The sequence below is a fragment of the Linepithema humile genome, chromosome 4, assembly GCF_040581485.1.
Source record: "Linepithema humile isolate Giens D197 chromosome 4, Lhum_UNIL_v1.0, whole genome shotgun sequence".
Lineage (NCBI taxonomy): Eukaryota > Metazoa > Arthropoda > Insecta > Hymenoptera > Formicidae > Linepithema > Linepithema humile.
The window spans coordinates 2,343,684-2,362,165 of NC_090131.1; the positions used below are offsets into that span (position 1 = coordinate 2,343,684).

General features: G+C 35.4%; 2 protein-coding genes across 5 annotated transcripts in view; both read right to left on the reverse strand.

Annotated features, from left to right (window-relative positions):
• Positions 1-18,482, reverse strand: part of LOC105672208 (ankyrin-3-like) — a 31,069-nt gene that overhangs the window by 1,874 nt on the left and 10,713 nt on the right. For 2 of the 4 annotated variants that reach the window (XM_012366984.2, XM_012366985.2), the window contains exons 12-27: positions 18,009-18,149; positions 17,710-17,865; positions 17,089-17,385; positions 16,522-16,705; positions 16,310-16,432; positions 15,959-16,049; positions 15,754-15,771; positions 15,449-15,673; positions 15,195-15,340; positions 14,810-15,018; positions 14,530-14,734; positions 13,969-14,158; positions 13,744-13,882; positions 13,245-13,524; positions 12,656-12,805; positions 63-7,642 (exon numbers count right to left, since the gene is read on the reverse strand). In XM_012366984.2, the coding sequence (XP_012222407.1) occupies positions 78-7,642; positions 12,656-12,805; positions 13,245-13,524; positions 13,744-13,882; positions 13,969-14,158; positions 14,530-14,734; positions 14,810-15,018; positions 15,195-15,340; positions 15,449-15,673; positions 15,754-15,771; positions 15,959-16,049; positions 16,310-16,432; positions 16,522-16,705; positions 17,089-17,385; positions 17,710-17,865; positions 18,009-18,149 (10,119 nt within the window). In that variant the 3' untranslated portion in view covers positions 63-77. The other 2 variants (XM_012366986.2, XM_012366987.2) reach the window with 2 other exon arrangements.
• On the reverse strand, positions 7,659-12,139 carry LOC105672211 (uncharacterized). Its single transcript, XM_012366993.2, has 2 exons — positions 12,017-12,139; positions 7,659-11,754 (listed from the first exon to the last, which is right to left on the reverse strand). Exon 2 carries the CDS (start codon positions 11,682-11,684, stop codon positions 10,815-10,817), a length of 870 nt encoding a protein of 289 aa, XP_012222416.1. The 5' UTR covers positions 11,685-11,754; positions 12,017-12,139; the 3' UTR covers positions 7,659-10,814.

The window sequence follows — 18,482 nt, forward strand, 5'->3', positions numbered from 1 at the left end:
ATAAATATTTTATTTTATTACATTTGGGGGGTTAAAAAAAATTTCTTACAAGAGATACTTACCTATTAAAAATTTTCCTATGTATCGCTGCCTGATGACGTTTTGGTTTTGCCATTTTTTGCGCTAGTGTCTGTTAAAGATGTTTGTCCAACAGAGCTGTCAACCGCTGCTCGTTCTTCTATATGATGACCACTACTTCTCTCGTGTTGCTCCATTAAAGGCATCTCGAGAGAATCGGAAGAAATTCGTCTCGCGTTGCCACTGTATTGTCCACCGGTGTCCGGCGTCATTTCTTTTGTATCTTTCACGTTATTTAACGAGTCCGAACTCAGTGACGGAAAGTCCAAGGTCGTCTTCATCTCTAGAGAGTCGGAGCTTCGGCATAACGGATGATACTTTGTCTCCGCATTGTCTTCCAGTTCCAAGGAATCTGTACTGGTCTCCATAATATTGCTTTCCTTTTGTGCTGCTTGAACATTGTCGGGTTCTTCACTCTCTTCTGGAAGCGTCTCCGAAACCGGCTGAGCAGCAATTTTCTCAACATCGATGGCCTCGATTTGCGATATGTCCTCCGTGGTGTCGTCTTGCCGATCAAGCTTTTCTACATTGGACTGTGCAATGCGTATTATCTCGTCAATTTCTTTTATTCTCTTCTCATAGTCGTCTGATCCGGAGGTACTAGGGTTGACTGAACCAGCCGCGCTAGTCTCCGTTCTTGAGCGCGATAGATTCTCCATTTTGAACTTGTTCTCCGGACTCTCGTGCTCCAGCAATTCTTCCTCTTCGCGTGCCCGCAGCTCCATCAGATGTGCCTCTCGACAAGCTTTCTCCAAGCCCTCAAAATCTTTAAGCGAGGATAACGAAATGTCGTCGCCGTGACCAGAGCGACTCGTCATGTATCTTCTCGGAAGACTGCCGTTGTTGCTGCTGGAATCTTGCGAGCCGCTTTGAGCCTTCCGCGAGTTCTCAGCCGCTACGGAGCTTTCCAGATGTTCGAATTCCTGCAACGACGTTAACGACACGTTGTCGTGATCCGTAGGCTTGGTGAAGTACTTCTTTCCTAAAACGTCGTAGTCTGGTGTGCTGCCGAAGCTACCGCGCATACTTCCCACGCTGCCAATGGACTCTTTGTGGCTGCCCAAGCTGCCAAAGCGGCTACTACCGGCCTCGAAGTCCGTAATCTCTTCTTCCTTGATGTCTTCTAGCGGTCCGCGGTCGTACTCGATGTCATAAGCCCGCGCGTCTGCCTGAAATTGCATCTCTATCCACTTCTTACCCTCGTACTGCTCTTCGTCGGAATAAGATTGTGATTGATCGTCATTCGACGCCTGGGGTGGACTCTCCTCGGACTCGAAATCGAACAAATCGTTCCGCAACGGTTGACTCGTCGACACCTGCGAGTCCTCCTTTTTCTTCTCCGTTATCATGTTCTCCAGATCGCGGTCGTACTGCTTGCTGCTGACCTGTGGTGCTGAGCTAATACGAATACTCTTACCCTCGGAATCAAACTCCTCTGCCTCCCGTCCGACTTCCTCGATCACCACAAAGTCGTCGATAATATCAGGCTTGTCCACGAACTCGAAGGAATCACTGTCATTCTCGGACTTGTCCTTTTCTATGTCCTTTTCTATGTCCTTTTCTATGTCCTTTTCTATGTCCTTCTCCACGACTGTGTCAAAGGACATTCCCGATGCTGAAGACAGAGACATGCTGGCCTGCTGTAGCATTGAATGGACGGATGTCGCTTGCAACGTCGATTCGAGACCTTCGTCTCCGGTGATCTCAAAACCCGATTTCTGTTCTAGACTTTCCACACCTGTCGTCTCCGTGTCCTTTTTCGTGTCCTTATCCACTTCCGCTTCTTCCTCCTCAGATTTTTCACTATCGCTAGGCCTGGTAACTCGCGTCGAGATTACTTGCGTACATACACTTTGAATCCCGTCCTCGGACACTCGCGACGTCATTATGTCGACCGATTGAATGGCTCCGGGCGTGTCCATGAAGGCAGAAGTGGCCGAGTCCGCAACTCTAGCTTGACTTTTCTCTAACATCTCAGTTTCTACACTGTCATCCATGATCTGTTGGAAAATCATTTCAGACGAGCGCTTCATACGACATGGTATATGACTGTCGATCTTGTCCATAGTTTCATCCAGCGGTATCTCCTCACTGCCAGAAGAGTCCGATGCTTCAGCCAGTTCCTGATCTGCGTCCAACGCGCTCTCTAAATTTTCGTCTATGTCGTCCTTATCCTCGTCCGCTTCTTCTGACGGCACCAGCGTCTCCGACAGCTCGCTGGTACTATCGATGCTGCCGAGGTGGCCCGAGCTGAGAGAATTTAGAGATTTCATGGATTCGCGAGAGCTCAACGTGCTTGCCGCAGTCTGATACTCCTGTGACGTCGGCAATGTCTTCGACCCCTCATGCTCAATTGACATCATTGCTGTCTCGTATTCTGAAATAGTTCCAGATTGCACACCACCCGCGGCGGACTGCATTGCTTCAACATCAGATGAACTGGGTCTACTGCTGCTCTCATAATCGCAAGACTGGTAGTTGCTGCTCTCACCGGAACTTGAACCGAGATCTGCCTCGCTTTCTGAAGTCTTTGACACCTGGCTTTTCTTCGATATCCTAGTCGGTTTGTGACGTCTCCTGGGTGCCGGCTGAGGTGGTGCCAAAGAGTAACTGTCGATATCTGAACCGATGTCTGATGACCTGCTAATAGGAAGCGGACTAGGACGACCTTCGTCTTCATCTTCCCGTTGATCGTCTTGAAGATCCGTTATGGTTTCTTCATCTTCGTGTTTCTCGATATCAATTTCAGGTGCTTTAACTGCAACAACTGGTTCATTTTCGACAATATCAACTATTTGACCAACCAATTGATCGTCGACAGTCTTTTTCTCCACTTCGTGTTTTGCTTTTTCGAGTTCTTGAGTTTTTGCCATCGACAATTCGCTCTGCGTAGTAATTTCAGTATCAACTTCCGGTTCAGCCTCCGCAGAAACATGTTCAATGGACGGTGGTCTGTATAAAAATGGTAAATCATTTGGGATGGATTCCGGCTGGAGCATGAACTGGAACTCCGAGGGCGAATCTTTGATCTGAATCACGTTCTGGCTATTCTCGCTCAGCTCTTCTATTAAATCTTGTTTGGCAGCTTCTAAGGATTCTTTTACTTCGGCAATCTCTTTTTTTACTACTTGATCCAGCACTGTTATCGCATACCGCGCACTCAGATCGACGCCCTGGAGATCGTCCTTTTTTATTTTGAAGGCACAAGTTTCAGAAGAAGTGGATTTGCTGGATTTGTCGTGCTTCTCGATGGTTTTTTCCATGTGTCGTTTGTAGTCTTCGCTAGGTGGTTTGATCTTCGTCAGATAAGTCTCTGTCCACTCCTTCAACACGTCGTCAACTCTCGCACATTTCGGTGGTTCGAATTCTTCTTTTACGGGATCTTTTGCAGAAGTGTCTACAGTTTCCTTTATCTCTTTTGTAATTTTGGATTTTTGTGTCCCTTGATCTGTAGGTTCAATCACTTGCTGTTTCTGTGTTTTCTCAGCTGTGATATATTGTGCAAAATCTCCTTCTTTCTTTGTAGACACTTTGCTGGCCGATTCGACAGTTTTTATTTGTACAGAAATGTCTCGTTCAGAAACTTCTTTGTCCGCTGTTTGAACATCAGGTTCTTTAACTTTATTAATTTTTGCAGATATAGCCTCAGTTAAGTCTCTTGCTTCCTCCTCTTCTGTGGGTATTACTTCCGTGACAGCTTCAGTAATACTCGTTTCTAGGTCGAAATCCTCGAGAGGCATAGACTGACGTATCTTGGCTGTATATTCGTCCGTCGGCGTCTTAGCATCATGTTCCCGTTGCAGGGTATCGACCAACTCTTGACAAGTAACATCCAGCTTATCTTCTATCATTTCACTATCGAAATCTGATTCAGTCACTGGGACTACAGTAAATTTTGTGGTCTTTGCCGTGGTGGCCGTGATAGTTACGTTGATGTCGCTACTGGTGACAGATTCCTTAACTGATTCGATCACACTAATCTCCTCCGAAGATTTGGTGACAGACTCCTGGTCCATAGATTCGTCCTGCGATGAAGTACGGGCATGTCGTATGGATGACTCATATTCTTCCAGTTCTTGATTAAATACTTGAGAAGGCTCCAGTGTTTCCGATATCTCGATCTTCTCGTCGCCGATCATCCAATTCACTGGTTTGATCTCCAGATTGCTTACATATTTTGTTTTCGGCGAGATCAATGGCGGACTCTCGATCTCGAAACTGTCTGTTTTTTGTCTGTCCTCTGTATCGTACTCTTTCGGAGATGAAACACGCTTCGAAGAGTAATCCATGTCCTCGGATACTATACTCGAAGTAACAGTCAAGTCCTTCTCTTGGACAATCTTTTCTAAGGAGTCTACGGCCGCGCTCTCATGCAAGGATGGCGCGTCCTTACTGGTTTGCTCCGAAACTTTGTGCTCGTCAAGCTCTAAAGATGGCACGTCGACTGAATCCTGTCGACTGTCTACGTCTGGTTCCAGAATTTCCAGTACTCTAGCACCTGAGATCTCTGACACTATCTTATCTTTCGAGAAACTGGTATCACTGAATACATCCTTTTGAAGTAGCTCGATTGGCCCACTTGATCTGTCTGATCGGAATTTTTCGGAATGCGGACTGGACGTAGGCTTCGATAAATCCTCCAATTCTCCAGTGTCTACGTCTATTGTTTCTTCAAGATCAATCTGCTCGGATATGCTACTGGGACTCATGGTAATGTCTCTATCCTGAAGTTTAGCGTGCGAAGATGGTAAACTGTCTTCTCGATCATGTAGCGACGATTCTTCGTCTTTCGTTATATCCTCACTAATGCTTATACTATCTCTAGTAGATCCTCTCTCAAATATTTCTTCTTGAATAGATGTTTTTGATAGCGCTGCTGCCGCAATCGAATGATCCTTGCTCTCTCTTAGTTCCTCATCCAAGGATTTCTTCATTATGCTTTCGAATTGTTTTGTTAGATCGTCCGCCAGTTTCTCATGGTCAGTATCAACATTTTCGGAGAGTAATTGATCTAAATATTCTTTGGTTAGCATCTGAGATTTCAATCCAGACGTCGATGATCTCCTCTCAATCTCGCTTTCAATTGATTGTATCAGATCCTCCGCTATATTTCGCGCTTCGAGTTCTTTGGCGACCAATTGTTCTCTCCTTTCGAGAGATCCCGGAGCTTTGCTGCTCGGAAGTTGTTCATCTTTTTCAGACTTTTCAGCCGAATCAGACTTATCATGTGCTTTCTCGCTAGGTATAAATTGTTCAATCTTAAAACTATCCGAATTATCTTTGTAAGATTGTCCTTGCGCAATCATTTCAACCTTTCCCAGTTCTGTTTCTTTAGCCGTTTTAGGCGATTTCTTAATATCTTTCACTTTTTTTGTGTCATCTTTCTTGATCTTAATCGCCACATCAACGTCACTTTCTCTGATCCTACTAGTTCCAGATTTCTCTGTCGCGATTCCCTTCTCATCCTCCAGCAGTTTGAACAACTCTTTCTTTTTGCTCTCTACTAGGGACTCGGCAGCACTAGCATCTATCACTTCTTTGCCTTCTGTCATATTCATTGACATCTTCTGCGTGGTAGTTTTATCCACCTCTTCACTTTTGCTTTTCTTCTCCTTTACAGTCTCAACCGATGACTCTTTAGTGAATTTAGACTCCGATGATTTCTTTCTTTCCACTTTCTCCTTCTCCTCCTGAGTTATAAATCTATCCGCGCCGCTAGAAATCTCCGACGAGAGCACTTCTTTTTTCTCTATTTTACTGGTAGCCTTGGTGTCGACCTTTGATGTGACCGTAGCAAAATTTTTATCTTTTTTAGCACTTATATCCTCGAATATCTTGAACGCGTCCTGTACATCAGTAAAAGTCTTAGAGAACGTTTGCATCTTGCTTTTTGTGGTCGAGCGTTCCTCATGTCGCGAAGTAACCTCCTCACTGGATTTTTTCTCGGTGACTGTGATAGTTTCACCATCTTTTTGCCCTAGCAGATCTCTCCTCGCATCTTTCTCCTTCGTCATTCCTTCTGTGATGCGTTTAGGTATCCGAGATTCGAATTCCTTTTTCTTGCTAGACGGTGAAGCGGCGTCCTTTTCCATGATCGGACTTCTTGACAATTTCTCCTCTGGTTTCTCTGGTGTCACTTTAGTTTTTGTCTCTTTTTGGTTCTTATCCTTTTCGGCCATTGCTGTAGAAATTGGAATACGAGATTCAAACTCCTTCTTTATTTCTTTGCCATCTGTGAAAACGGTGGATTTCTTTTCCTTGTCAAGACTTGTGTCGTATTCAAACTTTATGCCTTCTCCATTTTCGGTCTTTTTCTTTTCTTCCATTTCTGCTTTTACTTCGAAGAATTGCTTAATTTCCTTTTTAACGTCTGATGGAACCAATTCAGTCTTAATATCTGTTTTTTCAATGTCACCTGTAGTTGGTACTTCGTATGCAGTGTCTGCTAAATGCTTTTCAAATATCTTTGTTTCTTCACTAACTTCTGGAATCTGCGTTACTGATTCGCCGTCCGTTCCTTCAATTTGCACCGATTTAAGAACCTGTTCTTGCACTAAAGTTCCGTCTTTTTGTACTTTGTAAATAATTGTTGTTTCTTCCGTTATTATTTTCCTTCCCGATTTTTGCGGTGTCTCCGGTCTTGATTCTTCTACAATTTCTTGAACATCCATCGATACATCGGATTTTTTTTGCTTCATTATCTCTTCTGGCTTTGTAATCTCTTCTTTAACTTCTTTCTTACTTTCTTGTTTTATATTTTTTTCTATTTTGTTCTTTGTCCCAATTTCTTCAGCGAGTTCTCTTTCCTTATTCAATAACTCCTTGCAAATCTCCATCACCGGTTGAGCTATTATTTTCTGAATCTCTTTACGCATACCTTTATCCTCGTCTGTATCCTTCTTTTTCTTATCGGTATCTTTTGTCTCTTTTTGTGTTTCCTTCATCCATTTGACGTCTTCCGTGCTAGTTTTCAAAATTTTCTCTATCTCTCTCGCTTCCACCAGATGCTTCTCCTCGATATCAATGTCCTTCGTCGTTTCTAAAACACTTTTCTCAACACGATTTTTCTGCTCATCGATTGATTTGCCTTTAAAGAAAGACTTATCTTTTTCTGATTTGACGGAGTCCTGCAACCTCGTTGTTCCTATTCCCATTTCTTTCTGTATCTGTTCTTCAAAATAGTGTGCCTTTTCCGCCACCGAGCATTCCGAGATGTCAGGCACATTGATATCTTCGATGGTCTCCGACCTTAGGACTTCCGAGATTCCCTCCGTGGTTCCATCACCCTCTTCAGACACAATATTCGGCAAACACGATTCGCTGTCACTCTCGTTGATAGTTAATTGGGAAGCTCTTGAAACCTCGGATTCAGAACGCTGATAGCTTTCGCGCTTCCTCGAGATATCCTCCCAAAATTTACGTTTCTCTGAATATGTTTGCCTCTCGAGATCGGGCGACAGATCCGCTTCCAATTGACCGATGCTTACTTTACTGGGATAACTAGCATCTACGGATTCTAAGGGACAAGTCGCTTTTTGTGCAAAGGATTCGTGGATAGCGGCATCTAGAACAACCAAGAATTATTCTCATATTACTTTTTATTAAGCACATTATATTATAATGGCTAGGATACATTGTGTCTTTTTTAATTTACAATTATTTTCTTTTATTCGCAGTAAGATCTGGCGATCAAGAACTTTCGTAGCGCAAATTTTGTATTTTTTTCTCCTTATTTTTTTTCTAAAATTGTAAGTACAAGATGTACTGAAGCCAAACTTGAAACTGCAAAATACAAAACAGTACGAGCCCACTAAATAAAGTCTCGAAATAAATAAGTTTCTATGCAACTTTGATTCTAATAAGGCTACCAGTGTAATTTATTTATGCAGTAATGCAATCTTTTCTTTCAAATAAATATAATTTTTAAATAATCCTTAATGTATATTAATGTATAGATAATCTCTTAACTAAGACTATACATATATACAATGATAATAATACAATAATAACAAATATTATATATATATTATATGTATATGTATTACATATAATATCAAAATGTAGGCTCGTTCTGTTTTATATTTAACGGCTTTAATCATTGAAAAGTACAACTTATTGTTAGCAAATTTTTAATGTAATATGTAATACTAACAACTATTTTTAATTATATTTTTATTATATATCTTTGCTTTATATATGAAAGAATAGAGATCATTAAATTTATTATATAAGGTTGATGCAAAGAGTTTATCGAATTTATTGTATAGAAAAGATAAAATTATAGGGTCTTAAAAATATTGTTTATTAATCAAAATAGTCGCTATTGGTTTCAATACACTTCTTCTAAATAAATTTTTGTATGTTAAATTTAAAAAACTTTGAGTTCTTAGAATTTATAAATTCCATAACAGTGTTTCAATAACTATTCAGTTTTCAAATTTTTTATTTTTCAAAAACTAGTCGAGATGTTTAAACAGATGGTAATTAATGGGTGAAAAATCCGGAGAATACGGTGGGTAAAATGTTTAAAATTTAAAATTTATTCTCCGAATCTTTCACCCATTGACTTACTTACTATCTGTATAATCTGTATAAATTTATTTACTATCTGTATAATCATCTTGACTGATTTTTGAAAAACAAAAAGTTCGCAAACTACAGTTATTGAAAATATCTTTATGGCATTTATAAATTCTAAGAACTCAGAGTTTTTAAAATGGTATACATAAAAACTCTTGTTTCTAGGAAGAAGTGTATTGAAGCCAATGGCGACTATTTTAATTAATAAACATTAGTTTAAGATCCTATAATTTTATCTTTTCTATAATATGATAAATACGACAAATCTTTTATATGTTATACATATATATATATGTTCTTAAAATATCATATTCTTGAATAAATTCTGAGACGATTTTTTCTTTTCGAGTTATAATTGAAAATTGTTAACTACTTGCGAGTTCGGTGCAGGCAGGGACACGCAATGCATAATGAGACTGTCAAGTGTTACGTTAGTCTCATGACGTGTTGCGCCGTATTATTTTCAATTATAACTGAAAACTAAGCTTCGAACAAAATTTTATAAAAGAAAAAATCGTCTGAGAATTTGCTCAAAAATATAACATTTTAAGGACAGTAGGTTGTTTTGAATCATTCTGTATGTATATTTGAATCATAATTATCATAGCTGTATTCACTAAAAGTATAATTACGCAATTACGAAATAAATTTTTCTATTGCTCTTCTTGCACATACAACAACTGATTCTATTATTGCAAAAAAAAAAGAGAACATTAATCAAATTTTTGCATTAATTATCTATATACGTATTTACATATTATAATATATAATTATATATGTGTATATATGTATATATCGGAAAGTTTCTCTAGATTGCGGAGACATATTCTTTCGCATTAATATCCCATACGGTTGTCTACGATAATGTTGAGGACGGCAGTTCGGTCTGCAAGTATAATAAGTACATGAAAATATTACGTTATTATTGGTTTTATAAGAAAAATATAAGAATTAATTTGTTGATAATTATTTTTGGATTAAACGCGCATCGTATTATTATTATTGGATTATTTATAAATATAAAATTTTTATATTATGATTGTTATAAGCAGACTTCTTTGAGTACATAACGCTATTTCAAATATATCTAATATTAATTGTTATTTTTCAAAAATACATTATATTTTATATTTTTGATTGCCTAAATATTTTTTTGTTACTTTTGCCCCATTAAAAATTTATTTAATAAATCTTAGGCACGGTGCAAAAAGAAAAATGAAAGAGTCTGCGACAAACATACGATATACAAATTGTCCAAAATTATTTTTGCATTACATATACTTATTCCGCCATTTTTTATTTTTCATGATTTTGTGAAATAAATATTTTCTGTGCAAAGAATAAAACTACACTTTGGATAATTTAGACGAATTTTGAAGAATCATAATATTCAATATATAACTCTTGTTCAGAAATTTTTCGTAGCTAAACTTTTTTTATCAATTTTATAGATAAGCTTGAGATATTACTGTAATTTAAAATTCTAAATTATCTTTGAGTTAAGACTTTCTGATTGAATTAGGACTTATAGCATTTATATAAGATGTTATACAACTTCTATCTCATTGCAATGGTTAAAAGTAAGTAAATAGATTCAAATCCGATTAACATCTTCAATTATTTTAGTCAATTATATTGATAGCATCTTACAATATTTTATTCATTATTTTTATAATGACGATATCTTATCATCTTGTTAATAGTATTGTTGTTAACTCTTGCTATTTGAGAAATTAATCGAACCTTTTTAAGGATCACATATATTTTATATGGTGTAAATAGTGTTTTTGGTAAATGTTTGGAATAATGCAATCAGAGTCGATCGTTTTGACCTTGACACATGTAAAAAGCTATAGTCCTGAATAACAAAAAGATTTTAGCCATCGCTCGTTTATCAAACAGTTGTTAACTGAAAAAGTTTGCAAAATAGCATGTAATTTTTGGACACATTTAAAGAATTACGTCCTATTTTGCAAATTCTTTTGGTCAATAACTTTTTAATGAACGAGCTACGGCTAAAATCTTCTTTTGTTCCTCACAATTATAAACTTGATAACATATGTCAAGGCGATCAAGCTTGACTGCGTTATTCTAAAACACTTACCGTGTTTTTTTTTTTTTACACATTTACTTCGTTCTTTTTAATTCTATTTAATTTAATCGACATCTTCAACATCGGTATGACAATCGCTGATAGCTTCGTCAATTGCATCCGGCACGTGCAGAGTGTTCTCTACTTTATTAGTCATAACAATTTGCGAGGCAGCTAAAACGTCAAAGTCCTGATACACAGAACTGTAAGCTGCTGCCTCGTCCAATTTAATTTCATCGTCGGATGCCTCCATGTCCTCGCTGTCGGTGTTCGGCATATCCGGTATTGTCTGTATATCCTTCTTATCGATGGAGATCTGCTCGCGCGACAATCGGTTTCGCACTTCCACAGAGAATGGTCCATCACCTTCCTTAGTCGTGATCATCTCGCCGCCAAATTCGGCGAAAATGTCTGATCTCGGCTCGACATAAATCGTTGGTTGAATATCGTCATCACCCTCTATGTCCTCTAAATCTGTTTCCCCTTGATATCCGTTATCGACCGCTTTCAAATTATGCTTGGTAGCCTTTTCATCGATTTCCGGGTCGCTATATATCTCGTCAACGTCAGTGAGATTCTCCACGAAACTACTGCGTCTTGATCGAGATCTAGCCTCACCGTCGGCTATAAGATAGTCTAAATTATCTTTGTTCTTTGATTTAGGCTCGATGCTCTCTGCATCAGTTACGGAGATCAACGGACTGTTTGCTTCTGCAGGATTAAGCTTGCCGATCTTGTTGGTGATCATTGTCAATTCGCCCTCAGAATCCGTGTCGGAGAAGTGAAACGATGCATTGCTCATCATAGCATTTAAACGTCTTCTAGCGGATCTGGATTTGCGTTTGACCTTTGTTCCGGAGAAACTATCCTTATCGTTCGCTTGACCGTCTTGCTTTATCATGGCACAATCATGCTCGTTAACTTTTGTCGCCATGTCGATTTTTACGTACGTTTAAAGTGCCCAATCGTGTAAGTGCAAACTAAAGAATTAAAAATACCTGAAACTAAAAATAATAACAAAAAAAAATTAACGATAACATAAAGTTTTATAAATAAATTATTCAAAATAAGTATAAGATCATATAATTGAAAGTTTTGCAAAAAAAAAATAAGTTCATAATTTATAAGATCCATTTTAGTGATTTTAAATGTAAAATAGATGTTATAACTTATAAATTTATCTTATTTTTTTTGTATTAAATCTTTCAATTTTATAAATAAAACGAAATAATAAGAAAAAATAGATAACAAACTGAAAAAACTTACGTTTTGATAATTACTTATGAGTGTTTAAAAGAAATAAGAGATATAAAATTTGCACCGTTCCCTTCGTCGGCATAGATTGAACTAAAGAAGTCCACCACCGACACTTTCGAGCATATGTTGATGCCGTTAGGTTTAATTAAATTAAGGAAACCTCACCCAACTGTTAAGCCGTAAGCTGATTATCTTTCTCCCCTTAAATGAAAATATACAGAATGACAATCGAACTTTATCGTCTTCAAGGCAAAACGATACTCGACAAGGATTTTCTTTTGAAAGTATGTTCTTTTTTGTTTTTGATCTTGTGTACATACTTTGCTTACGAATGATCTTTCGTCGCCAGACCTTTCTCAAGATATCGCTACATCCTTCGGTAGATACGATATAAAAATATTTTTATATAACAAAATATATATATATATATATTGATGATATCACTTAGTTACGCAAGTTCTCTTTTTGCACCTTGCATTTGTAATATTATAGACATATAGACTATATTAAAATTTTGATATTAAAACATTTTTAAATGAAATAATTCAATCGATTTTTCAGGATGTTCGCTAATACTTGATAACCGTATTTTGTAAGAGCAGTATCCGTAAGCTAAACTATCTATGTTTTATGTTTTTGACATCATACCTGTTTGTTCCTTTTGTAACGTGTCGGTTATGAATTTTTTTTCTGATGGCGAAGTCTCTTTAGGCTTATCAGTTTTCTCCATTTGTTCCATTTTGTACTTTGATTTGTAATAATCTAGTTTTTGATTTATAATATTAGAATCTTCATAACCTGTATAGCAACAAAGAAAATTAATAAATTATATTAATATAATACATTTTAATAATGTTAATAGTTAATTTTAGTAATATTTTAAAGAAAAAAATTGTTAATTTACCTAAACAAATTTTAGAAAATATAAAAATGTAAAAAATATTGAAACGTTTATTATTTTTTACATTGTATTATTATTTAAACAATCATATATTTAATCATATATATATATATATATATATATATATATATCTAATATAAAATTTTGTTATCTATTGAGGTATTAATTCATTATAAATCTTTTAATCTCAAAATAAATTTGATAATGATTCAAGTATTTATATTGAAACTGTAAATATTATTTATAATTTATTTTATCATATATTTTTGAATAAAAAAACAGGCAATTTATGATATGTTTTGAAATTTTTTGTATTAGCACATTCAACATGCGTACCTTTTAACTTCTTTTGCCTTCGATCTTTAATAATAGTTTCGGGAAGAACAATATTTAATACACAAATTGGCTGCTGAGGTGGTTCTCCTTTAGCAACTTTTGGCTCTCGCATGAATAACATTCTTGCTACCGGATCCAGTAATGGATCTTTTACCTTAACATGGAATGATAATCGGTTCTGTCGGAAAGCCCTGAACGTGAATTTCAACTGCACACCAGACTTTGTTACCGGTACTAAATTTCCACTAAATTCGATGTAAAGATCTTTCCCGTCGAGTGCCTATTAAACAAATATTCAGATAATGCTTAATATTAATCAACATATATGAATAATTTAAAATTTAATAAAATTTAAATTTCTACTTAGAATATTTATTAAATTTAAAAATACTAAATATAAACCATTAATAAAGATTATACATTGACAAAAAATTTGGTTTACATAAAGAGTGCCTATTAAATAATTTGCAATTAAAACGGTTTGATATCATAAAAATACCTCGACATCGCGACTTTTAACAATTTCTGTAAATTCCTCTTGTTTTTCCAAGGTATGAATGCCTTCTTTGCCATCAGTCATGCACAATATTCTCAATGTAGCTTCCAACAGGTCCATCCTCTTTGAGTAAATTATAAAGCTGCATAGAAAAAAAGAGTTTATTTACTATTTTTTTACTAATAAAAATTAAGTTATTAATTAATGAATCATAAAAAAGTCGCTCACTTTGTTATATATGGCACGTGTAAAGATTCCTCATACAATTCCGTTGCCATTTTCGGCACCGCGCCGATATTTCTGCAATCCATCAACCAAAATCTTGCCGAAACAGTGGTAGTGAATGACACTCTGTCATTCATAAAAGATAGTGGTGTTGAACCAGTAACATCTTCCCATTGTGACTCATTGGTTCCACCTAAAGTTGACAAATTAATTTAAACATTGTAAATTCGACAACAATAATCTTTACATTAGTTTAACTGCTGATAATTATGCTTCTTTGTAACATTTTATATCACCAAAATCTCTTTTTTTTCCAAAGAACAGATTTTAAGTATTTTTTAATAATACGAAGAACGTGATCTTAAATAACTTTTCAAATATTAATTTCATGTGAATTATAAAAATAATTTCCTTGTAATACTTTTTTATTAGTCATTAAATTTTTATTAATCATTGAATTATTTTTTTATAATACGTGCATGCAAAATACCGATAAATTTAAAAGGTAAGCTGCACTTATCTTGTTTTAAAATTTTTAATTGATTTTAAATGTCAAATAGATACCTGCGATACTGCACAAAAGTCGTAACGTAGGTGTCTCTCCGCCATACTGATTGATCATTCCTTTGTTGGCGGCTTGTGGCACGGGGATCGTAAGAGTTATCGGTTTATGGAACTTGCGTCTTCTGGGTTCGATCGTAATCACCGGCGATACGGCGACGCAATTGCCAAGCAACTTAGCTGTGAGCTCAGAGGGAATAACATGCGCCTAAAGATGAATAAAACTTTTATCTTTTTATCATCTTCTTGTACTTTCATTGATATAAGTGAGAGTTTTACTCGCCTGCAAGCCAACTTTTATCTTCTTTGTTAACGCACCCGCGGGGAAAACGGCTTGCACGTTATTCGCTACACTGGATATTAAAATGCCACCTTCAGCGCCGATAACGTGAACCTCTTGCTTGATTCTGGTTACAATAGCGAAATACTGCGGAAAGTCCGTCGTAAGTATACGAATGATTCTACCTGAGTGTGATGCGCTCATCTGAGGATCTGAAAAAAAATAACGCAATTATAATAAATTAGTATTTATAATAAATATATATATTGTCTTAATTGTAAAAAATTATAATTATATTAATTATAATAAATTAAAGTATGTAAAAGAATATTTAATGTATAAAAATTAAACTATGATATTAATATATTAATCTCTCCGAATTGTATACCATAAGATGTGTTAAGAAGAGTATCATCATTATCTGCAGAATTATCGTGTTCCTTCCAAGTTTCTCCGTTCTCACTTCTGAGAATAATAATTTCTCGTTCTTTCCCCTGAACGGACGCAAAGTGTGGTATGTCAATTAAGACGGGTCTGTGAGAAATAAATATAGGTATGTATAAAAAATATATATATATTTTTATAAAATATACCCAGACACAGAGAGAGAGAGAGAGAGAGAGAGAGAGCACGCATTTTTACCCTAAAAATCTCGCGCCCACTGGACCCATTTCAATAATTCTTGTGCCGAGGGCCTCGCCTTCCATCAAAGGAGGCGGATTTGCCACTTTGTTCACTTTCACCAATCTACATGTTACGCGAATCGGCATAGTCGCTCTTCGAGGCGGTATAATGATGCGCACACCACTGTGCCTGCATCCTCTCATAGTGCCACCACGTGCATCCACCAGAAAGCTTATTAAAAACCTGTAAATTTGGATCTTCATACTTTTTTGTATTTGTTTGTTTGCCTTTTTTATATCACCTGTGTACTGTTTTATACTTACGATTTGAAATGTAGCTTCCTGTAAAAGAAAACGTTTACTTTTAAATCTGATTCGAACAGAGATGTCTTTAAATTTCTTTAATTGTTATTATTTAAAATATAAACAACCACATACACACACCAATAATTCCACACAATTACACATCTAATATATTAAAAAATGTAGTTATATATCTATTACGTTGCAAAAATTATTTAGCACTCACCCTAGACTGAATCCATCAGTAGAATTATCGAAATTTTCCGCTAAACAGTAATTATTGCTTTGTGCAAATTCTTGCTTCTCTGTTTTCGTAACTAAAATAGAAATAATCATAAGACATTTCTTCTTTACAGCGTAATTATTTTGTTTTAAAAGTATCTTAATAATAGTTTTGCTTGAATCAAACTAATAGTAATGTAATTGCGCTAAATTTAAAATAAGTTGCTAAAGTTTAGAAGTTTCAATTCTTTGTTATAAAAAATTCAAATTTTATTTCCATGAATCTAACTATCATCTAAAGTCAATTCCAACATAAGCAGCTTTGAATAATAATTTATTATTTAGTTTATTTTACCTTTATGTGACTGTGAAGGATCATCCCTAGTAACATCAAAAGGCAACGAATCATCTCTTAGACTTTTCATTAAGTCTGCCGTGAGATATCGATAAGGCTGTTCATTGATTATTGTATCAGAAGCTAAAAGGGAGATTTTTAAATTAAAAATTTTAAATTAAAAGATTTAATTATCTTACATTAATATATTTTGTATTCTCATAGGCACGTACCTCCTTCGTCCTCTGAATCGGACATGAAACTAGTCTCCTGTAAGCTTTCGGGAGCTATCACTTTGTACTTCTCTTCCCAGTTTTTATTATCCGGAGTTACACTGTCATAAAGCAAACCTTTCAGCACTTCCATCACAGAGATATATCCTAATTTTTGTGCTATGTTCAGTGCTGTTAAACCATCCTATGACAAGTTTCACAAATTTATAAAATTCGGCATTACAAAATTTACATTTTTTTTGTGCAATGTTTAAATAATTTTTTATAATATATTTATAATATATAATTTTAAAAGGGGATCAGCTAAAATATTAATTAATTATTAGAAAAAATATTACTAATTATATTGATTTAATCTATTAAAGTTAAAATATTAATTAATAAACATTATTATATATTCATTAATGTAATAACCTCAACTACATCAATGTTATGTTTATATGCAAGGAATATATCAACTATTACACATTATAATAATTTATTCAGATCAGAGCATTGAATACTCTGATATTATATTATAATTAATATTAATGATAATCCCGTATTCAATAGTAATATATTGCTTACATTGGTGCGTGCTTTATGTGAAGCATTTCCCTCCAACAAAGCGGTAACGATATGAATGTGGCCCTGCTGGGCGGCTTGATGAAGCGCGGTGTAATTCTGATTAGTTCTGACATCAATCTCAGCGTTATGTTTCAACAAAAAACGTATCATTGCCAAATTTCCAAAGTGTGCGGCCACGTGTATCGGTCTGTAACCTGTCTCTGTTTGACTTTCAATGTTGGCTCCATTTTTCATCAGGATAGAGGCCACCCTAATAAAATCCTCTTGTGCGCATAAATGCAACGCCGTGAGCCCATTCTAATTAATAGAGATGAGAAATGAGAAACTTGCCGTTTTCATATATAAATATTATTAAATATTAATTCATAAATAAATATTAAGACGATACTTTTCTACAGTTTTAAAACTGATATTAAAAATTATTTTAAATATTAACAAGATCGCTACAAATGTAGAAGAAATCGTAAAATAATTTTAAAAGCAGCATTAAGAAAATACATCAAAGTTGGAATTTCTTACAGCTATAAATAGAAAGTAAATAAAAAATTGCATGTAGTGATTTTAATTAATTTTGTAAATGTAAAATTAAAGTATAAAGTATTTGAGGGAAAGTTCTTTTACCTTGGCCTTGTGATTGGGATCGGCACCGTGCTCTATTAATAAATTTGTCATATCGTAATGGCCTTTCTGTGCACTTAAATGCAAGGGGGTGAGACCCGCTTTAGATTCTGCGTTCGCATTTGCTCCGTTTTCCAAGAGAGTTGAAGCAATGTCCATCTAGCAGTGTTAATAATGTCGATTTTGCAAAATATTATTTGCAATTATAACAAGTATTAGAGAAATAGAAAAGTTTGCATTAGAAAAGAAAACATTTCCACTGTTACCTTAAAATTAAAGTTGTTAATTCGAGATAGACTTACCTGGTTTTTGCGAGCAGCGATATGTAGCGGAGTGTGTCCATTTTGCGACGCAAGGTGAGGCGACGCTCCTTTTTCTAATAGGAGAGTCGCAACATTAGGATGGTCGTAATGACATGCCAACTGCAAGGGTGTAACATCGTTCTGAAATATCGGACACAAGTCTCGCATAACATAATCAAACCCTTTTGAGAGATCCAAAATATAATATACTGTGTAAAAATTCTTGGATTTTTAAGCAAACTTTAATCTATTATTCTTTATTTCTTTTAAACATTTTAATAACTTTTTGCAAAGATCCTTTTAAGTTCTTTGTTTAAAAAATTTCTAAAAGTTCTGAAAGAATAGCATACTAATTACAATGTAAATACTAATAAAAAAATGTGTATAATTTTATAATAAAATAATTTTCTTCTGCTTTCACATCAACACATTTTTTACACAATCCAATATACCTAATCTGCATATAGATGAGTA